Source organism: Amphiprion ocellaris, chromosome 11 (genome assembly GCF_022539595.1).
Source record: "Amphiprion ocellaris isolate individual 3 ecotype Okinawa chromosome 11, ASM2253959v1, whole genome shotgun sequence".
NCBI classification, from domain to species: Eukaryota; Metazoa; Chordata; class Actinopteri; family Pomacentridae; genus Amphiprion; species Amphiprion ocellaris.
In genome coordinates, this window is record NC_072776.1 from 23,391,548 (window position 1) to 23,410,120 (window position 18,573).

An 18,573-nucleotide genomic window follows, 5' to 3' on the forward strand; every position below is an offset into this window, starting at 1 on the left:
TTATAGGTTTTTCTGCCATATTCTTAGATGCTGTAGCCTTTTCTATGGCTTTGGCGGTTTTAAGCTCTGGCCAAGCAATCATTGCTAGTTAACATAAAGCATATTGCTAAATTAGACTAGCACAGAAATGTCACCACAGCCATCCGTATTTTGCACTAGTATACTGCAAAACATAGGTTGGCATAAAATGGGCATTATTGGCATTGCACCTCATAATTATAGAAATAAGGATGCACTAGCTCACCCATATCAAATGAAATACAAAACCACATCAGCCACCGATTGAACGTTTAGCAGACAAATGCTGTGTTCAACTTTTAAATAATAAAAAAATAAACCCTGTTCAGTCTTTCTCCTACTTGCAGCACCAAAGTGCATATCCCTCTATCACAACATTAAATGATATTTACAGATCACTGAATTACAAATACTGTATACCTCTTAATATTTCAGTTTAGCTGTTCGTGAAGAAGTGCATTGTATAAACTGTTCATGGTTTTTGCAAGAGTGAGTCTTTGAACATGCATGTAATGTGCGTCTATTTATGCTACAATAAGTGTACGTTGTTAACATCTAGTTACAGATTGGGCTGTAGTACTGTGTCAGTTAATATCCCTGAGGTATGCTGAGCACAGTGGGTGGATATAACACAGAATTCCTAGAGAATTTAGAACTTCCCACTGTGGAAAGAACAGGCACCGTCAATGGAAAGAATGTACAAATAAAAGCACCAGTTACAAATATTTCATGATGAATTAAAAAGGTGTGAATGACTGAGAACTTCCTTGTATAGTCTCTCCTCATAACAAGCTGCTTTCTTGGCACATGTGCAGTTGTTGTGCTTGCAGTGTGGATTGTCACAAATTTTATGTTTGCAGTGTCAACTGGGTATACCCTTACCTTGACTTTGATAGATGACCTTTATGTCGCTTGTACCCTTGTAGACACACGTAACGCTTAAATTGGCTTTTTAAGGTGATCACAGAGATTTTCGACCTTGTTAAGGCAGACAAGACAGCAATAAACACTTACAGAAATACTCCCATGCACCAAACTGTCACAGAAATTGTTTGTGGATCTCCTCATGCAAAAAACTACTCATGCAAATAAAGGGCCCCTTGCATAAGACATTCTGAGAAACTTAGATTTGTCATTACTTCTCTTTTCAGCAGAGCTCAGACACACACTCAGACTGAGATCAGACATACAAACACCACAGGATGGCCTCAACAAGAAGTAGAAGAAAATTTCCAACACACAAACAATATCCTCTTTGAAGTAATCCTTCATGCAAATAGCTAATTTAACATTACCGTATTGTGAATGAACAAATAGTTTGCCTGTTGTGTAGTTTGACCATTGCTCCCATTGTTTAGCTCAGTGTAGCTGGCAGGTTTCATATGCAAACATCACCAAGTTTCCATTACATGTGAATTAGCAGTCAGCAAAAATATATCTGTTGAAATAGAACAAAACGTGCAACTGACGTGTTAAAAGTATTTGAGTTAGTCAATATATATTACAAAATGTCTTTTTTCAACAAATTTCCATGTGTGTTTAGGGAACAAACAGCAGCAGAGGCAAGAGACAAACTCTTCTTTTAAAATTACTTTTAAAGTTTATTCAAAGAAAAAAACCTTCAGGAAAATACACGACTTCCTGTCATACACAGAGAGGACATAAGTTAGAGTAGCATGGCAGAAACAGCAGAGGGAAAACACGTCGCCATACGTCCAAGCCTGCAGGGAAACTCACTGCAATGTTTCCATGTTGAAGCAGCGTTATGTGATTACCTGAAATGAACAACACGTGTGTTCTTTATTGTTTTGTAAGTACGTTAGTTGGTTGGGTTGGGGAGATGACAAAAAATTTAAAATATCCAATAAAACTGGGCTCAAAAAGCAGAAACAGAAAGTATTAAAGAACCAAGATGCATATGCATTAAACATAAATACCTTGATGCACATTAGTGTAACAAAACATTGCTTCTGTAAACATTTTCTCCACCTAAGGTGAGCAATAATATTAAACCACCGCAGTCGCATATTTATGTGTACACAGACTTACAGAAACAACAGAAACTATTGTCAAGCTTCTCAACTAGCTCTAAAACTTAAGAATACACAATGCTTCAAGTGATTTTTTTAAAAAAAGGATTTCCAAGTAGTGGTTTTCATAACAATAGGTTTACACATTTTAAATGCTGCCTTCTTGGCACTTTTTCCAACACGAGCCGGCGAACGACTGCTTTTTCTTGTCAGGTATCAACCTAAGTCTCATCCATTATTTAGCCCATTAAGAATATCAATAATAACCACAATTTTTCATTAAAGTCAATACAGCCACTCATCAAGGCCTTGATGCAATAAGAGACACACACTGGGTACTACTGCACACACAACCTCAGACAACAGCATTGGGGTCCAAACGGCTTCACTATACAATTGAAGCAAAGGTTTGTGACATAAACTAGGTAACCTTTTCACATGTCTAAACACTGCTCATGTGTGTAATCGGTATCGTCAGAGGGGAAAACACATCCAAGGTTAACTTGATTGTGACCTGACGAAAACATGTTTGGACATGAAGTCAGAGCACAGATTTGGACCCTCCTTTGCCCCTGTTTTGAGCGAATAATGTGCAATCTTTGAGAGCCGCTGTGGAAACGGAGGAAAATCCAGCTCGGCAGATGGCCCCGAGGAGGTCAGTGATGCAGGTTGCTGCTCAGTCTTTCACATATACACACAACTTAAATAACAGCTGGAGCAGGAAATGTGGGAGGGGACACAAAATAGAGAAAGCAAATCCTCTCCAAAAAGTGGGTTTCCATCTTCGTTTCTTCGCAAACAGCCGAGTGAGGAAAACCTCTGCTCCGTGTTGCCTGTTGTGAGATCACAGTAACACTGAAATCCAGAGTCTGAGTGTTGAATTAACGAAGTCCGTGTCCGCATTTGATGGGAAGACGTGCTTGATGCACACAAGCAGGACTCTCCACTTACAAGAAAATGCTCCTCAGCTCTTATACACTCTCAGCATTTGCTTCTGTGCAGATTGCCACAGCTGTGGAAAAGGTAGCGAAACAAATACAGAAATTGAAAATATCTACACCTGACGTAGAGGCTCTGCTGTTGCAGCTTGAACTTGAAATTGAACATCTAGGATTGATCACTTGTGACAAGATACAAAGCAAAAAACATCATCTCATGCCTTGGACCACCACACAGTAATAAGTCTTTCTACATTCTTGACACTGAGTGCATTGAATACATACAAATGATATAAATGAAAGGTGAAATGAGCTGAAATAACAAAATGGAATATAGAAATCTGCCTCTAGTACTGAAACAAACCTGCTGACCACGCGTTTAGCTCTCTGCCACATAAATCCAGTTCATCAATGTCACTGAACTCTCTGACAACACACACACATACTAAACTTTCTCCTCTACTTTATCACTCCATTATCACATTTTTTCATGTAATATTTGACTATTCACAGCAGTTGAAGTTTCTTGACTTCAGTCTAGGTTGTCATGTTTGACCGCTGGAGGGGAAAACATGACAAATGACACTATCCTGAAGCTTAAATGAACTTTATTGTACATAGACACCTTTGTTTTACTTTATTTTTTGGATCACACCCACATCACTTTTTTTTCTTATACAAACACACCTCAAACGTCTGTGGTTTTTGATTAAAAGCAAGCAAATTTGTGGACTGTGGGTTGATGTGCGTAAATGTTTAAAAAAAAAAACAAAAAAAACAAGGTAAAAGACATGTTTAACTCCACATAGTTACGCTTATCTTCAAGGAATAATAATAATAGTAATGATTCAAAAAAATACTATTTTGAAATCCATCTGCTTCATCATCACCTTCTCACTCCCCTCCCCCTTTTTAAAGCACCTGTCCACAACAACACAATCCTCCAAACACACACACCCTCCCGTTGAGTCCTATCATTTAGACTTACAGTAAAACCTTAAATTATTAGGTCCCTTCCGCCTGCTTGTCACCTTGACGAGTTCCCTCCGGCTCTGGGGTTTTTACACTTTACCCCTGGCTGACTCTGACCAGTCTCTAACCAGCATGTCAGCAGTAATTGGACCAAACAGAAGTACATTTACACACACTACTGTAGCATTAATACAACAGACTCTGACCCCATCAGCCCCACACTCATAAGAAAGGGCAGAGGGTGGGAACATGGGGCAGAGGGGAACTCCCTTACAAGAGGCAGACCTGCAGAAGGTAGTAGTAGTAGTAGTAGTAGTAGTAATAGCGGTAGCAGTACTAGTAGTTAGAAGACCTCAAGCTTACTGACCAGCCCAGGAGCACGGAAATGATGCAGAGGTACAAAATCTATCCCATCGCAATCTGATGAGCACCAAGAAAACAGAGAGGGAAACACAAAGTTGTTTGCCTCCTTTTCTTGAATTCACATTTAATTTATTTCTACTTCCTTTCATATATTTAACCATCGATTTCATTTTGTACGCAGGTCGTCACTTTGGGTTTTTCGGGGGTCAAGGCTCGACTCGACCGGTTGTCGCTGCGTCACAGGCAGGCCCAGAGCGCTGCTGCAGTTCCAGAGGGAAGCTGAAGTCGGTGGCGTCGACCGCTCCAAAGGGCTGGTAGGTTACTGTGTTTGTTCTCGTTTGGTTGTCCGAGGGCTGACAAGACATCAACGGTGGGTTCTGAGATCCAGTGTTAGCGAGGGTGGAGGAAATGAGGAGGATGAGGAGAAGGAGGAGGAAGAGGGCAGGGTGTGGACCTCTACCAGCTGAGCAGGTTGCTTCGGCCCAGAGTCATGAAGTAGACCTGGCTGGAGCCTCCAGATCGTACAGAGGCGAAAAACACCTGAGGACGACACATAGACAGAGATTATAGCATTCAATATAATTTGAAATCTGGAAAAAAATAAACATTTGTGAGCTAACTGGCATCCTTAATCTTCCCATAATTCACAGTCCTCAGCAGATCACATCATTTCCAGTATAAGTTGTCCACAGAAGAACCACAAAAGGAGAAAAAAAAAAATCTAGATTTCTTTACTTGTCAGTAGTCTAAACAAACCAGCAAAATCCAGAAGAGAGAAGAGAAACTAGAACAGTCAGAAGTTACTTCCACAAGTAAACCAACACAGGATTAGCAAACTGAAAGTGGCATTTGAGGATCTTACAGAATTGTACTTGCACTTTGCATGTTAGATGCTCTGTGGATGTCAGTGTTCATGTGCACAAGTGCTGCAATGATTAAGAGACAGATTGTAAGCTATTAAAATGTTCACTATTTTGATAATGGATCGATTTTTTTGAGCAGTTTCTTAAGAAAAAAAGTCAAAATTCCAGCTTCTTAAATATGACAAATTCAGGTGTATTTACTCCTCTATGACAGTAAACTGAATATATTGAGTTGTGGGCAAAACAAGACACGTGAGGACATTATCTTGGACTTTGCAAAATGCTGGTTGTGATTTTTCAGCATTTTTTTTTTTAGCTTTTTATGGACCAAACAACATTTTTTTTTGCATGAAGCCATTTTCATGTCAAGTAATTTTCATTTTCAGCAATCAGCAGCACTGGCCTAAAATTTCTAATCAAATTCTGTTTAAATGGCTGAAGGGTTTGAGACAAATAAGACAGCAGAAAACCCTTTTTATGTAGTTGATGGTTTGAATGTTTATTCTGTTGTTTTGTGGTTTGTTACCTCCATTTATTGGTCATTTTTATCAAGCAAGCCACAAGCTGACTGGAAGAGCTCAGGTTTGCACAAATCGTAACGTCATTAGTACAAGTCATCTAAATTCCCCTCAGAATTTATTTGTCTGAATGTTGCAGTTTAAACATTGCCTTAGTTAACTTTTGAAAAAAAAAAAAACTGACGTAAAAAAAACCTGATAGGAACACTATTTGAAATGATAAATATCCTTGAAACTCTATTTGAAAATTAGATTAAAATGTTTTCTTCAGAACATTATGAGAACATGTAGGTAATGTCAGCTACTGGTGTAGGAGCTTTCCCTGCTAGCTGGATGTACGTAGCTTTTCAACCTAACAGATCAGATGGGGATGTGTTGTTGAAACCTGACATGTAGCTCTCACCTTGTCGTTTCTTTCACAGAGGAACTTGAGTCTCTGGGCTCTCTTGTGCATGAAGACGCCGTCTAGGTGACCAGTTTCCACCGAGCGGATCTCTATGGCCTTCTCCCCCCAACCCATGATCTGGTTGGAACGAATGTAGGCTAGAAAATGGTAGAAAAGTTCAGACATATTTATTTTTTCAAGTACAAACAACAAAGTAACACATTTTGAATAATGAAATGGAGTAGACATCTTTCTCAACAAAACAGATGGAAGATAGTATGTGGGTTAAATAATAAGTACATAACAGTGGGTGAAGGTTTACAGGTTCATTTGGGGGGTTTTCGGTGTAGATACATGAATGAAGAAAAACTGAAAGGCATGTGTTTGTGTAGCCTTTGCCCCGGTGACTCACCGACTGAGGTGGGCATCTCCCCCCACTGCAGCACCACGTCCTTGGTTATACGTCCGTAGGTGTTGACGTAAACACCCTCGTCCTCGTAGCAAACCAGCAGTTCAATCCCGTCAGTGTTGGGCAGGATGATGATTGCGTGTGACTGGATGTTGGTCTGGATCTGCAGAGAAACAACACACGAGCAGCATGACGTCTGATGACTCTGAGACCTTTTAATCTCCTGTGATTAGTTTTATTCATTATCTACACTAGTATTGGTAGTCAGGGACAGTGATTTAACAATTTTATGATCAAGTACAGCCATTGAGCACTATGTACAGTAAGACAATTTGGAAGGTTGCTGTCCTAAAGAAAGAAGCATCTAATTCAGCTGAATTTTGCTGGAAGAAGCTTGTTTTTAATTGAAAAGGCTACTTAAAATTACTGAAGTTATGATAATTTACCAGAAACTCAAATCACTTTGTAGTTATTAAAGCTGTATATTGTCACAAAAGCCCCGAGTTGAACACATCTTGATTCTCCAAATCGAAAACTGATTCATTTCTATTCAGTCCGATGCAGTTCTTGGGGCTTGTTTCAAAATCAATGTGCTAGCATTAGCTACCTGGCAGGGACAGGCTGAATAAAGTAGAAACCACACACTCTTGACTGAACATTCACAACAATCACAAACTGAACTCAAATCATTTGTTTTTCAATCTGTCATTTCTGTAATTGTGAACTTCAGCTAAACATCTTGACTCATGACTGTTAAGGGAATAGTTACTTTGACTAGCTGCAGTTTACTGGACTGTCGTGACTCCAAGCAGCCAATAAACCCAGCTACAGTATGAAACACATTTGCATTATAATTTAAAATATCTTTTATGTGCACATGATAAATAACTAAACTTCCACAAAGTAGACATAATACACTTCCTGCAGCCCAAACCTAATCAATAAGAACAAGTATCCACTGCATAAACTTAGCACAGATTAAACGTAAGAAGTGAAATATCCTTAAACACACACAGCAAACGTGCATGTTGGATATGATGTGTGGTCTTACGTGCGTAGGCAGGTAGATGTCATATACAGCTCCAGAGTCGACATCCACAGCATGAAAGCCTGAGCATGAGCCATAGATGACCTTTAACCTCTGACCTTCTTCCACCGTCAGGTCGACCAGCAGTGGCTTGTGCACCAGGTCACCAAACGACTGCGGCACAAATATCACAAAGTTTAGTTTGTGGGTTTTTTTTGTTTCCCCCTATTGCACAATCTTGAGATCAGTATATATTTGATAACACAGACATGATTGATATTGATAGCAAATTTCAGAAGTACTTTTCTGCTAGAAATATGAATCTTTGACTTGCTTAACAGCTTAGCTATCAACATGCATTCTGAATAATAAATCCGCAACAAAATACGTAAAAGTCACTGTCATTGTCAAACCAACAAGCTAAGCTAGTTGATTAATTCACCTTGAAGGCCATGAACTTGTGGTACGGCTTCGGTGCCCAGGCATAGACCTCAACTGAGTTCTTCAGGGCCAGAACCAGAAATTTGATCCTCTCATATTTCACTGGGGAAAAAGAAATCAAAAGAAAATATTGTAACAGCATGAAATAGCCTCATTGTCATCAGAATGGGAAACTGGCACACTGTATGCTGCAGTTTTTGCTGGTGTTGACTAAGTCAGCTGGTTTTGGAGATTATCGATCACTGTAGCTGTAGATAGTAGATCTGTTGATTTAAAACGGTACCAATATGCTAATCTGTGGTGACTAATTTCACTTCTTTCTCTTCCTTTTTTTATTTTGTCATTGTGATTTTTCTTGTGGATTGTTGCCACTTTTTACAGATCAATTTGCCACAATCTTTTATTCCAGATCTCTCACATATGTCCTGTGTATGGCAATATCTTGTGCAGAGTAAGAAGGAGATTATTTCCTACACATTGGGAATATGGGAGGAATTTAAAAAAGGGAAGGATTTGGTTTCAACAGCAGCCATTATGTTTCCTCCTAGGGCCTCAATACAAGATGACTTTAGCAAATCATTCAAGAGATGAAGTTACGGGATAAACTGTATACTGATCAGCTGACATTATTTTTTACCCTCCTCACTTAAATCCATTGTGCTTTAGAAAGGGTTTAATACTTAATGAACCATTTCTGCTTTGTAAAATTGAATCAAGATTTGCATAGTTTGCCTTTCAAATATTGGTCTGATCTTCATCTTTGGAAAGTCCTGTACTTTCCACGAGTGTTGTTTCATGACACTAATGGATATGCATGAATAAAACTGGTTGACAGGAAAAGAATTCTGTGACTGACACTTCTGGTCAGGGTAGAGGGTTTTCCAACAGGAAGTGCCTATCTTTGCTAAAATCACCAAGGACATTCTGAGTTTTAGACAGGACCATGTCGCTGCATGTCCACTCGGATGTCCTTACCGCATTATTACCCAATCAAGGCCTTTCCTTCTATCATTTATCAATGCCATGTTCGTCACATACCCATGAATCCACTCATAGACTGAGTTTGTTAAGTTACTTGAAGTGACGCGTTTCAGTCGAGATTTGACCACATCCAACGGGAAACGGGGATTCATAACAAAGCAGCCATGAAAGCGCTGAAAATTAGTGCTTAGACACACTCCTATAGACTGTAAAGAGCTAATTGCATGCTTATTCTTTACCACACCTAACTATTACATTATAACAACCTTTACTGATCTCAAACTCAACATACCCATTAACACTGAATGTGAAGAGAGACTGTGGCTATGAAATGCAACAAATATTCCAAAATTGAACTGACCCAAGAGGCTGCAATTTTATGGTATGCTTCTTAGACTATTAGGCCACAGGAAGCCCAAATATGATAATACTTAAGTCTTAGTCTGGTCGTTGACTAAACCCTGAAAAACTCACCTCAGTGTATCTAATTTAGATGTTTAGAAGTTTTATTTCCATGAAAATAATCCCTTCCTGCTATAAAATGGCTTAGATGTGAGTCTGCACCGTTGTTTCCTCTAGAATATGCAAATCTCCAATTCTTACCTTTGTCATGTGACTCAAATGTCTTTGAGCACATAAAAAAACACTTTTTGGATATGTTAACAATGTAAAAACAAGGGTTTTTAATCTACAGCTTACCTGTTTGGTAGCCCATTTGCAGCATTTCTGTCCATAAATGCGATAAAATCCCTAAATACTTTTATAGAAAAGTAGCCTATTACATTATGACCTACCAACTTTGTAGTGGACGCAGCCCTCCAGGTCTCCTACGGTGGTCCAACCCTGTTTCTTCTCTACCTCGGGGTCATTATGCAGGATCTTGTTCCTCAGCCAGGACAGGTAGTAGACACGGAGCTTGTTCTTCTTACCTGTCATTGATCAAGAAATAACAGAAGGAGAGACAACTTTAACTAAATCAACTTATTTTCCAGAACAGAATTCATATTTTATAAGGTCATGTGGTGAGATTTTCTCTTTCATCTCTGCATGTCTGCAATGTTTTACCACAAATGAAGTTGGGATAAAACCTATTCAGAGAAATAAAAGCATCAATATGTGAAGAGATGCAGACAGAAGATCAATAGAAATGGCTAGCAGGGATCAATTCAGATAATATGCAGCTTTCTACTGCTGGAACTGTCAACAGCCGCCTAATTAACCCTTTAAGGCTTTCTTTTTCATCACAGGGTAGAATCCTACAGCCTCTATTTTCTCCCCTGAAAACAGCCCTGAAAGGGGTTCTACAGGGCAAGTTTCTGCAGTGGAAACATGCACAGAGTTTCAGGACGCCCTAAAAAGACTTTCAGTAGAAAACAGCCTGCAGTCTCTTATGCAGTCCATCTTCACATTGTATGTATTGCTCAAGATATAAAGAAAAAGCTACAATGGATACAGGCAGGACAGGTTCATAAACAGAGTGTTTTCTGTGCAGCTGTTTATAACCGAGACATGCCATCCCTGCTAACCATTTTCACAAATGTAATAAGAAACCGTGATTTTTTTTCAGGGCTGCACAGTGGCGTAGTGGTTAGCACTTTCGCCTTGCAGCGAGAAGATCCCTGGTTCGCGTCCCGGCTTTCCCGGGATCTTTCTGCATGGAGTTTGCATGTTCTCCCTGTGCATGCGTGGGTTCTCTCCGGGTACTCCGGCTTCCTCCCACAGTCCAAAAATATGCTGAGGTTAATTGATTACTCTAAATTGCCCGTAGGTGTGAATGTGTGAGTGATTGTTTGTCTATATATGTAGCCCTGCGACAGACTGGCGACCTGTCCAGGGTGTCCCCTGCCTTCGCCCGAGTCAGCTGGGATAGGCTCCAGCCCCCCCCGCGACCCTAGTGAGGAATAAGCGGTGTATAGATAATGGATGGATGGATTTTTTTTCAATAAGCCAAGCTGTGGATACATTCACACATTATCTACGTTAAGTTTAATGTGTAAGGCTTTTGTTTGTACTGTCTCCTAGTAATCTGTTTACATAAGAAGAGATTGTGTGAGGATGTGGTCTTTGAAATTATTCGTCACAACACATGCAGCCGTCTGTGACGCGTGTTTTTACATGCCGGCAATGCAAATGAGTTTCATAGAAGGAAACTGACGCGTGTGCAACTCCTTGCATCCTAGTATTTCCTTCCATCATGGAAAGCTCAAGAGTGTGTCAGCGTTACATAGTATACACACACATGACGTGGTCTCACTCAGCAGGGATTTGCTCAACATCCGGTTAGCTCAAAATATCTGTTGTGACATTTAAGACTGCGCTGCTTCTATGTGTGTGAAATTGAGAAAGAGGAGAAGTAAGTATGTGGATGCACTTTCAGTCTGAGAAATCTTAGAACTCAATCATGTGTTTTTTCGAAATAAGAATATTTATGCAATATGCATTTTGTCTCAATATATTTTATGTTGAGGGTTTTCATTTGTACTTGCAGGTCTGTATGTCTGCTTGTGCACAAGCCGGGAACAGAAGTAGAGTAGACAAAACCCCATAAGAAACACATGCATACTCGAGCACTATGAGCTATCACAGCAGGATAAGCAGAAGTGAAACAGTTTTTCAGTGTAAAAATGTATTTATTTAGACTAAACTCTGTGTTTGAGGACTTAATTCTATTGACAAGCATCTGCACTGGGTCCATGCGACTCCGGGTTTTACTTTCTTGCTTTATGTAATATTTGTCACTGCTAAATCATTCCTTTAACCTTATTTATTTACATTTATTTGTATAAATGTGTTAATATGTGTGTTAACAATAAAAGTACTACCTTTGTACCTTTATAGATAAATTAAAGTGGTTAAATTCAAATTGAGCCTTTAATCCTCCTACTCTTTATTAAAAATGTCATTAAAATTACCAAAAATGATCTGTATTGACTAAAATGAATCCTTTTAGTATCTCTAACACAACTGAAATACACTAATACCTCATTTGCATGCATGACTTTATCTCTAATTATGTGCATTCTCACTGTAATTGCATGAGGTTACATGTTTGTTTCAGTTCATCTCATTGATCAGTTCGTCATCTACGTGGGACTGATTTGGCTGCAAACGTCTAAAATGTGCGTCTACCTGATATAGTGACCAGGACGTTGAGTCCCTCGAGGACGTCCATCTGCTGGAAGCGCCGTCGATTGATCAGAGGATAAACTTTCCCCTGACCGCTGCGATCCAACAGCATCAGGCCACTCTCTGTTCCCACCAACAGGTTCACGCCTACACAGACACACACAAATACACACTCATGAGAACTCCAACACCACAGACCTCAGTTAGAAATACAACCTGCAGTCAGACAGGTTGAATATAGAAGTTTGTCTTGGCTTTACTGCCACCATGTGGTCAAGACTATTATAGCTGCACCATATTCAGAAAAACAAGCTTTTCTGATGGACACAGAATGTTATGACAAATTAAACAGTTTCATCTAGTGTACTACAGAGGGTCACAATTTAAGGATTTCAAACCTAAAAAATGTTGTAACCTTAAATAATATGCTGAATTAAAACATTCCTACAATACATAAGTAGTTTTTGTCTCCTAAACCAATAAGATTGTGTTTGAGTTCATAGGTGAGGGTTTTGCTATTATTGGCTACGTTCCAAATCACATACTTTTTCTTTGAGCATGTATTACAGCTACCCACACAACAAGGACATACTATTTTGTTATAATAACGTGCCTTAAACTTTCTCATTGTCTGTAGTGCGAAATAGGCTGTCAAGCTTGTGGTATATGTGATGTAACTGCAGAGGATTGTGGGTCAGAATGTAAAGGAAAAGACGCTGGTTCACATACTGCAAAATCTGACCAGATGTCTGAGCATTGTTGGCAGACAACTTTGGACGTACATTGTATTTGGACATATTAAATCCTTTTCTAGCGTACTAAATCGTATGAAGTATACATATTTAAACACAGCCATTGCTTATGTTTCTAAAAATTGAAGCCATGTTGCCTATTATTCCTCTTACTTCCAGCTTCCTTGGTTTGCGTCCTCATTCTTACCCCAGAGTGCAGCACACAGGATCTCAGAGTTGAACCTCTTCTTGTATTTGCGGATCTCCGGTGTGTCGCTCTGAGGACGAGTGTTCACTGGGTTAACGTTGACCACAGAGCCCTTCCGAGATGGATCTGCTCTCAGTGCCTCCGCCAGCCTGGCATCGTTGGCGTAGCCTAAAAGGTCAAAGGGAAGGGCTTAGGTAGGACGGTGCAGGACGGTGTAGGATGTAGAGTTTTCCGGGCAGGGTAAGGGTCAGTCACATGGTCAGCATTAGAAAGGTGTGTGAATCTCCTTCATTGGATTTTCTTAATCGTAAATACAGAATTGAAAGTCATAATGGTTTTAAATAGAAGGCTGGGAAGTTTGCTTTAGAACAGCATCTGGAAAACAAGCTCGATTTGACCGTTACTGATCAACTGATCCACTCAAATCTCAAAAAGAAGGTTGATGTGAACTTTCCTTTATGGTACAGCAGAGGTTTTGTTTAACAGACTGGGATACGTACCATCATAGTATTTCATGGTATCTGTGTTAGAAAGTGGACTAAAGTTTTTGCTGCTTCTCTTAAATCTGGGCTCCAGACATCTCAAGGTAAATCTTTAGTCATCAAATGATGAAATGCAGACTAAAGAATCTTGTATATGGGGTCATTTGCTGATCACCAGCTGCATCAGGTGAGGTAAAGCTTCAGCAGACCAGAGTCCTCAAGACGTGGCCTTGATGATGAAGGACTGTGATTAAAAAAAAGCTTAATTCATAGACTGTGGCAGCTAGCAGCCTCCTGTGGCCTCGCTAGCATGCTAACAAACTGCTTTTGGTTTGTTATTGAACTTTCCACACATTCAGGCTCCTTATTCTTTAAGGAACAGGAGCTTGTGTTTTGTTCACTGTCCACAGCTTCACAGTTGAAGTGGGTGGAGTTTGCAGCACAAGATACAAGATAAATGTAAATCTTTTTTAATATTATGTGATTAAAAAGCCCTGTCTTTGACATCTTCAGTCCAAACTGAAGCAGTGTTAGATCACAAGACCATGAGGGGGTATCCCAAGAGGATTTTTTGAAATGAAATCATATTTTAAAATGATTAGAAATAGCATATTTTAGCCATAACTGTGACAAAAAAAATGAGAGCCTGCTGCTCCTACATACTGTATGTTTACTCAGTACAACAGTTTATAAATGGAGATTTGCACTCATGCATTCTGACTAAATTACTGTAAAATAATAAAATTGTTATTATGCTGTTTTTTTTGTTGTCATTCTGCCTGTTTTTTGGATAGACCTTTCAGTGAGTGCACGTAGACGTGCCTAGTGGGGGTCGCAAGTCTCTGGTGCCCTCAATTTAGGGTTAGAGGGCTGAAAAGTTTGACAACTCCTAATCTTAAGGATATTAATCGTATCCAAAAATGCCTTTCAAAAGCCCATGTAAATTGTTAACTAGCCATAAATCCTGCCACTCCACTTTGTTAACAGCTTTTTCAGAATCCATGGACAGAACGGTATGTGAACAGTTGCTGTTTTGTATATAATCTATTATATGTAATAATCTTTGCATAGTATTTGAATCTAAGCATTCATCATTTTCTGGATTCAGTCTGATCTGCATGTATTAGTCCACTTTTATCAAACAGCATTGATTTTAGTTAACCTTATACAAGATGCATCATTAACGTAAAGAGAAGAGTTCACCTCTGAGCGGTGTCAATTACAAAATTAACACCACATGATATGCCCCATTTTTGTTAAACTCTCCAGTTCAGGGTCTCTTTTGGCACTTCACTCATTCGCCTTAATCCCTTTTTAGAGAGAGATTTTTCCTCATAGTTAATTTTAAGTGATGTAAGTCCAACAGCCAGAATTGTTCTTTGGATTTTACTTGTACCTGAGGAGAATTGTCGATTTAATCTGTTCAATTAATTTAAGAAGAAAGGAGTAAGTTTACTGAGTTTAGTCCCTCATGTTCTCACTCTGATAGAAGTGCCAGATAATCTCATTTGACCAGGTATACTAGCCACTACTGTTTCTTTTGGCTGTGATTAAAGTAAGTAATAGCTAAACAAAGAAGGGAAGGTGTTGTGCAGAGACTCTATGCTGCTTTCTCACTTAGCTATGCAAGTTAAAAAAAACAGAAAGTGACCTACCGACATTATTGAGGGCGCTGCCGGTGGATGGAGAGACTTGGAGGAGGCGTGGGTCAATGAACGGAGTGAAGGAGGAAGAAGACTTGTGTTTCTGCATGTTGTTACTAGACTGGCTCTACAGAGAGATAATAGACGATTTAATGGTAACAGAACATTTTATCTCTGAATGAGTAGACCAGAAACATGAACATTAGATGTTTACTGATAAAAATCAATGTAAACAATTAAAAAGACAATCAAACAAGCAGGCAAACTGAAGTATTTCTGTTGCATGCAATTACAATCGAAGGGTAAAATCATAAATACTGAGGGAAAAAAGGTAAATACAGTGGTGAAGGATTAAAAAACACAAATGTTGTTGACAAAAAACACAAAAGGGGGAAGATGCAATTTAAAAAAAAAAAAAAAAGTATTTCCATGTGTAACATACTTGCCGTTGCACTCCTAACTGCCCTGTGTGTTATGCTTTATTGTCTGGGGGAATGTGAGAATGTGACTGGTTTGCTGAAAATAGGCAACATCAAGGAATAAAATGAGATTTAAAATGTTTGGGAGAATACTTGTAAAACCACAGATAGCCTCAGAGGACACTTCAGCCAAAACTCTTCAAACCAGAGCTAACAGATCTGTTATGATCATAAATCTAAAACTCACTGGGGAGCAAAAGCACTGTAACTGTCATTTTTTTTTCAGTAAAGAAAATCTATTTATTTACTTACTTATTTGGATTTGAAACCCGCATATTAAACCTTTGCGCAATAAACTGAACAGGATATTCACAAGGCAAAAAACTTTCCAAAAAAAATGAAATGTGATTTGTCTTTAAATTCCAAATGATACATAAATGGCACTCTTCATAAGTACCATTTCTCTCCAGAAGTTTTGTACCAATAAAGAGAAAAAAAGAAATGGTGAATGGGGCCATCTAACACTGGAGAAGAATCACAGTGGCCAGTAGAGGGTGCCATACCACATCCAGGATAGAAAAAAATGTAAGCAAGGGCTGGTCAGTGGTGTAAAAAGAGCATCAATTTGAGGAGAGTTTCTCTTGTTTTTGTAAGATTTATGGTATTCTGGCTGCTGTTTGAGAGGCTGTGAACTCAAACATTTGTTATTCAGCTGCATTGATCAAGATGATTTCAACCTCACTTTGCTCCTCCTGTTCAAGATTACAAAAGAAACGATGCCCCTCAGCGGGCGTCCGAGTCTGGGCTGGGCCACATACCTCTGTGAGGATGCCGAGCTTGTCCAGGGGGCTCTGGGGGGACATGGAGGAGGGACTGGCAAGGCTGGAGGAGGAAGGGGAGTTGGATGCAGTGGAGGAAGGGGAGGAATGGTGGCTCTGCTGGATGAGGTCTGGGAGGTGGTGGATGCGACCAGCAAAGCCGTTCCTGTCCGAGTGCTGTGTGGGGTGATGGTGGTGGTGGTGATGGTGGTGGTGGTGGGGGCTGGGTGTGTGCTGGACAAGGCCCGGGCCCGACACCGAGCCGGGACTCGGAGCGAAGCCCGCGAGCAGAACAGGAGTCTGCGTTTGGCCCGGGCCGGGACCCGTACGCTTTCTGTTGTCACCTGCACTCTGGAAGTAGAAAGAGGGGTACAACACTTTGGGTCTAGATGCGTTCCTGATCAGTTCAAGGGAAGGGAAGGTGTTAGCTAGAGCAAAGGGTAAGCTACAGTGGCTATTCTACAGGTGGAAAGAAAACTCTTGTTAGCAGTCCGTTATGTGGTTAGATAATACTGCAAGTTATTTTCTGGCACTATAAAGTTGACCTTTTGTGGTGTGCGTTGGTGCAAACTCCATGTGATAACTGCTCATGTATTTTTTTAAAGTTGTTTTGAGGAAATAACCTTAAAATTTAAATGTCAGAAATGGGTTGAATATCTAGCAAAACCTGACTAAATGTTTAGTAATGTGATAAATCTATGAATATATGAATTCACTGTTGACTTGTGTATGCATAAATAAAATCCGTTAGCCTTTATACCCCACCTACGTTACATTCTTTTAGTTTTGTATTACACTTAACTGCTCTCCACTGGCTGCAAAGTATGCAGGAACAGAACATGATCAACACAACATACAAACAAAATGGATGAACACTTGGGGTAGGAACAAACAAAGTGCACGATAATGGAATAACTGAAAGTAGGTGGTAAATGATGGATGCACTGATCTGGTTTTTCCTCTTTGTTTTAACCCAGTACCTGTCTGACAATCAGCGTGCTGTCTTTGCAGGGAGTCGAGCCGGCGTCGCTCTCGCCTTCATCGTGGACGATCATGGTTTTCACCGACTCTGTCTCTCCGTTACTCAGCCTGGCAGAGCTGCAGGAGAGAACAAGGGAACAAGTATTCAACAATTATACATTGTGCTCTGGCTGCTATTTAGAAAATAATTATATAGTTTTCTGCACTAACATTTATGTGAACCAACATGCAGGTTGTTTAGAAAGAATCTGATCTCATCTATTAAATTTTACCCTCTGAACCCCAGGCAGTTTCTGGGCGTCACATTTTTCCTCACTGTGGGCTCATTGTTCACAGCGATATAATGTCCCACACCTCTATGGAAACAGCACACCAATGGCTACAAGTAGAGAGAACTCAAAAATAACTGTAGCCAGTAATAGCAACTGAAAGTTGAATTATTTTCTTAATGTCCACATGTTACATGTTATTCATTGTTGCATTTTAATTAGCTTCCATATGTTTCTCTTTCCTGCTTTGTATAAGCACTGCCTGCAATTCAACCCAGTTCAGCAGAAAATAATTTTTGTCATATGATGCTGATCATAACTGAGCCACTAAAGATTTCTCAAGTGTGCAGTTTTTTTAATTTTTAGTGGGTCTGGTTAGTGCAAACAATTTCTTTTCAGCATTTTTTAAAAAATGAACCATATAGAATAAAGTGATCTTGATGAAATATTATGATTTTAAACTTCGATTTGGTTAAATTTTCTGATGAATGACACGTCACAGATGAGTAGAACCTTCAGGTAGTTTAAAATCTGTTTTTTTTAGCTTGTGGTTATAAAGGCTGGTGTCATTTTGGTGAAAAATAAAACAGACATGTCTTTCAAATACATTGGTTTAGAGCGTTAACTGATGCATTTTGCTGTTACTGACATAATGCAAAGTATACAGAAAGTGTGTTTGACATCTGAGGTAAAGTTGTGTACATACACAGCTCTGGAGTCCTCTGGGCCAGAGGTCGACTCCTCACCAGCCTCCTGGTCCACTTCTTCATCATCATCTTCATCTGTGGTGTCTGATTCTTCGCTGGAGGATGAATAATCCGTCACCTTATTTGGAGGGCGAACATCATCCACTGCACGCAGTTCCTTCGCCAAAGCCGTCAGGTCCTAAATGTCAGGAGGTGAAAGGTAAAACCTTTCATTTTCTGCCATTAAATTTCAATTTCTTTCTCT

General features: G+C 39.6%; 1 protein-coding gene across 12 annotated transcripts in view; it reads right to left on the reverse strand.

Annotated features, from left to right (window-relative positions):
* Positions 1-1,595: 1,595 nt before the first annotated feature.
* LOC111564115 (mitogen-activated protein kinase kinase kinase kinase 4-like) overlaps positions 1,596-18,573 on the reverse strand; it is a 127,980-nt gene continuing 111,002 nt past the window's right edge. For 5 of the 12 annotated variants that reach the window (XM_055015025.1, XM_055015027.1, XM_055015028.1 and 2 more), the window contains 12 exons: positions 18,329-18,507; positions 17,353-17,470; positions 16,373-16,831; positions 15,148-15,262; positions 13,011-13,199; positions 12,075-12,218; positions 9,740-9,874; positions 7,966-8,066; positions 7,548-7,697; positions 6,500-6,659; positions 6,106-6,245; positions 1,596-4,861 (listed from right to left, as the gene is read on the reverse strand). In XM_055015025.1, the coding sequence (XP_054871000.1) occupies positions 4,778-4,861; positions 6,106-6,245; positions 6,500-6,659; positions 7,548-7,697; positions 7,966-8,066; positions 9,740-9,874; positions 12,075-12,218; positions 13,011-13,199; positions 15,148-15,262; positions 16,373-16,831; positions 17,353-17,470; positions 18,329-18,507 (1,974 nt within the window). In that variant the 3' untranslated portion in view covers positions 1,596-4,777. The remainder of the gene's footprint in view (positions 4,862-6,105; positions 6,246-6,499; positions 6,660-7,547; positions 7,698-7,965; positions 8,067-9,739; positions 9,875-12,074; positions 12,219-13,010; positions 13,200-15,147; positions 15,263-16,372; positions 16,832-17,352; positions 17,471-18,328; positions 18,508-18,573) is intronic. The other 7 variants (XM_055015026.1, XM_055015032.1, XM_023263555.3 and 4 more) reach the window with 5 other exon arrangements.